Raw genomic sequence first — 3835 nt, 5'->3', positions numbered from 1 at the left:
TCAATATCTCTTGAAAGTAGAAAAAAAATCACAAAGACAAAAATTTAAAATACAAAATGCTATAAATGAAAACAGACAAACTACAATTATTTTTCTTTTAGAATTATTTTATTTAAAAAAATCTACAATTGCTTCATACCTCTATACTCTAAAATTTAATGAATAACATTATTTCTTATTATAACATACTCCTGGCTAACAGCTTTTCAAAACTTGAGTAAAATCTTTAAAAAGTTTTCACAAGTCACCTGAAACTTGCAAATTTAACGTTATCAAAGAAAGAATGCTTCTACAATCTCACAAAGACCACTACAACAAAGAAATAGGAAGAAGCTGAGAAACTATCTCCAAGACATTTTTTTCTTGGTAGAAAACCTTCTAAGTTTAAATATAATTTCATTATATGATATAGAATTATCTTCTTTTACCCCTCCACGAAAAGGACAAGTAACTTGTCTTTTACTAAAAAAAAAAAAAAAAATCTATTTCATCAAAGTTTTCAAATTCACTTGCATAAAATTCTTCCCAAGTGTCTTTTTATACAGCCTTCTGATCCACCAAAAGAATGGCTCTCTGGACCTGTTCTACAGTCTTCTGCCACATCACTACCTATTTATTCATGACTGAGATAAGAGTTTCCTTAACGTACTTATTTCAAAACCTGAAGCTGTTCTGTTATGTCTGGGCTCTCATTCTCTGCTATTCAGACTGTGAAGCCCAGGGCAAACAGGAAGTAGCTCAATATCCACTTCTCCCTCCATAACCCCCACATTTTCCACTGCCTCCTGGGCCATCATTTCCTCCACCGTATGGGGCGACCTTGTTCCTGCCAACTCCAAAGCTTCCATTTCTCATTGGACCATAGTTAGGAGGTTGCTGGTCATAATTTCTAAAATTATTGCCATGACCACCTCCAGAGAACTCCCACTGGTTGCCATACCCAGGACCTTGACCACTGTATTCTCCACCTCCTCCTCCATAACAAGGGTAACCTACAAAATTGCCACCTCCCGGTCCTCCTCCATACCCATGATAGCCACCCCTAGATCCAGGACCATTTCCATATCCATCAGCTTCTCTTCTAAATTTAGTTCCTGGTCCTCGTCTAAAATTTCCACCCCCACTAGAAGAATCACTAAAATCAAAAGGGTCTCCTTTTCTACTTCTAGAACCGTTGACTTGCTGCATTTCCCATATTGACAAAGCTTTCCTGACTTCTGCATGATGACCATTGATGGCATGGTATTTCTGCAACACTATCTTATCCACGGGATCATAGTCATCAAAAGTCACAAATCCAAAGCCTCTTTTCTTGCCTGACTGCCTATCAGTAATGATCTCAAGGGCATCGATTTTTCCATATTTCTCAAAGTACTCTCTAAGATGATGCTCCTCAGTATCTTCCTTAATTCCACCAACGAACAGCTTCTTCACGGTCCAGTGGGCCCCCCGCTGTCCAGATGCCTCTCTTGGGACCGCACGTCTGGGTTCAAGCACTCTGCCGTCAATGGAATGGGGTCTGGCTGCCATGGCAGCATCCACCTCAGTCATGGATGAAAAGGTGACAAAACCACATCCTCTTGATCTTTGACTGGCAAAGTCCCTCAGGACCACACAGTCTGTGAGTTCTCCCCACTGCTGGTAGTACTTCCTCAGACTTTCTTCTGTGGTTTGAAAGCTCAAGCCACCAATGAAGAGTTTACGGATTTGTTCCACCTCTTTCTTTTGCCTTTTCGTAGGAACAGATTTCCAGGTTTGCTCCATCACGGACTCGGTTGTTTCAGCCTGATTTCCCATAGCAGAGGGAGATGAGAGAGATCTCAGGGATGAATGCAGACCAGATATGTCCTGGCTCTGTGGTGAGAACTTCTGCTACCCCAGGAAAAAGCCTCTAGGAGCACCTCCACGGGGACCCAGCGATGCTGCTATGGCCTCTAGGCACGTTTCCGTCTTCCTGCAAAACACCATTTCCAAGAGTAACCTTTCTAGACCCAGTCATCAAATTAACAATGCATTTTCTCTATTCGTTTCCCAATTTTGAAATGCATATTTTATCAGCTCTTCATTTTGTGTTGATTTTCTCACTAAGTTGGATACTCAATGGTTTACAATGGCATACTCACTTAGTCACTTTGCTCTTAGAAGGAACTCGAATATATTTTTTTGAAAGAAACTATTCAAACTCCCAAAAACAGCCTCTGAAGTTTTCTCAGAAAATCAACTTCAGTTGTACAGTGATATCATCTCTATTGTTATCAATCAACTTTCAGTAGGATTTCAACTCCTTTCTCTTTTAATCCATGTAAGAATCTGATCACCATAATCTACTTAAAATGTAAACCTAATCAGGGTATCCTTTCTTTTACACCTAACAGTTCTTTCCTCAGAAGATACTTTTAAAGGAGAAAATACAAATATCATTTCATTTCTGTAGGCCCACCATAATTATTAATATTACCCCTCTCAACATCTAAGATGCCACAGTTTGGAGGAAAAAAGCACTTGATCCTCCCATTTACAAAGCATCTATTATATGCCAAGTTGTGGACTAAAATTCACGATTCAGAATTTCGCTTAACAAAGTCATTGCCCCAGTTTATTTGAATCTTGATGAGAGAAAAGGGATCATAGACTAAAGAATGTTTACTACAGTGTTAGGTACAGTAAAGTGCTGTGATAATAAGGACAACACAGTAACAGAGAGAGAAAGAGGGAGATATGGAGGAAGAGAAATAAGAAAGAAAAAATATTAATGACAGTTATTAATGATGAAGAGATTGGGAAAGGTCAAACTGATGACATGTGAAGCAGAGAAGTGAAGTTTTGAAGAGAAAAAGACCAAATACCTTGTGGGTAAAACATTGTTTCAGAGAGAACTATTTAAACAGAATCTAGGTAAACACTACATCTACCTCATACAGAAAGATTTTACAAAAGACAAAAGTAGACAGACAGACACTCTCTTGCCATCACTCACCAGAAGAGGCCAACTTGAAAATCTGGTCAATGCAGGTTCCTCCAGTTCCAGGAGTTGTCCTCTGACCACTCGTGAGATGTAGTCAGGCTGTGGCTCCCTGGAAAGTCCACTGACTTCTGCCTCTGACTCTCCTTTTATGGGGGAAGAGAGTGAATAACCCAATCAGTAGACAACCCAATCAGTAGACAACCCAATCCAGAGGACACGGTCTCTCTCAAATCCAAGGTATTAGAGAGATTCCTAAATCTATACTCTCAAGCACAAGAATTTGAGACTACTGACACCATCAGATACTATTATAAATGGAAAACCTCAGGGCCCAGACAAACACCAATGCCACTTCATAGTGATCTTAGTTTTTAAAAATTAGCTTATTATCCCCAAGAAAACTTCATACACATAAATACACAAAACTTGTAATATTTCTTAATACTAACACCAAAGAGTATAACTTTCAATCAGGTGACATCTTGTCTTAAGGGCTACTGTTTGCTAAATTAAAGAGATTTTACAAAAGGCAAAAGTAGGTACACAAATACTCTCTTGCCTTCAATATGGATTCCACACTCACCAGAAGAGGCTAGCTTGGAAATCTGGTCAGTACAAGATCCTCTATCTTCTAAGAGCTGTCCTCTGACCACTCCTGAGATGCAGACATCTTGTGACTTGCTGGAATGTCCACTGACTCCTGCCTCCTGCCTCCGATTATCCTTTTACAGGGGAAGAGAGTGGACAACCCAGTCCAGAGGACACACTCTCTCTCAGAAGGCAGGCACTGGACAGATTCCTAAATCTGTACTCACAAACACAAGAATTCAAGGTTACTGTCACCGTCAGATACTACTGTAGATGAAAAAA

The 3835-nt window shown here is 39.7% G+C and overlaps 1 protein-coding gene across 1 annotated transcript; it reads right to left on the bottom strand.

Annotated features, from left to right (window-relative positions):
- Window positions 1-738: 738 nt before the first annotated feature.
- On the bottom strand, window positions 739-1764 carry LOC122700912 (heterogeneous nuclear ribonucleoproteins A2/B1-like). Its single transcript, XM_043913944.1, has one exon. The coding sequence runs from the start codon at window positions 1762-1764 to the stop codon at window positions 739-741; it is 1026 nt and encodes a 341-aa protein (XP_043769879.1).
- Between the last annotated feature and the right edge of the window lie 2071 nt (window positions 1765-3835).

The sequence above is a fragment of the Cervus elaphus genome, chromosome 9 (assembly GCF_910594005.1).
Source record: "Cervus elaphus chromosome 9, mCerEla1.1, whole genome shotgun sequence".
NCBI lineage: Eukaryota > Metazoa > Chordata > Mammalia > Artiodactyla > Cervidae > Cervus > Cervus elaphus.
The sequence above is the reverse complement of the archived record's forward strand: the minus strand, read 5'-3'. Positions and strand labels throughout refer to the sequence as shown.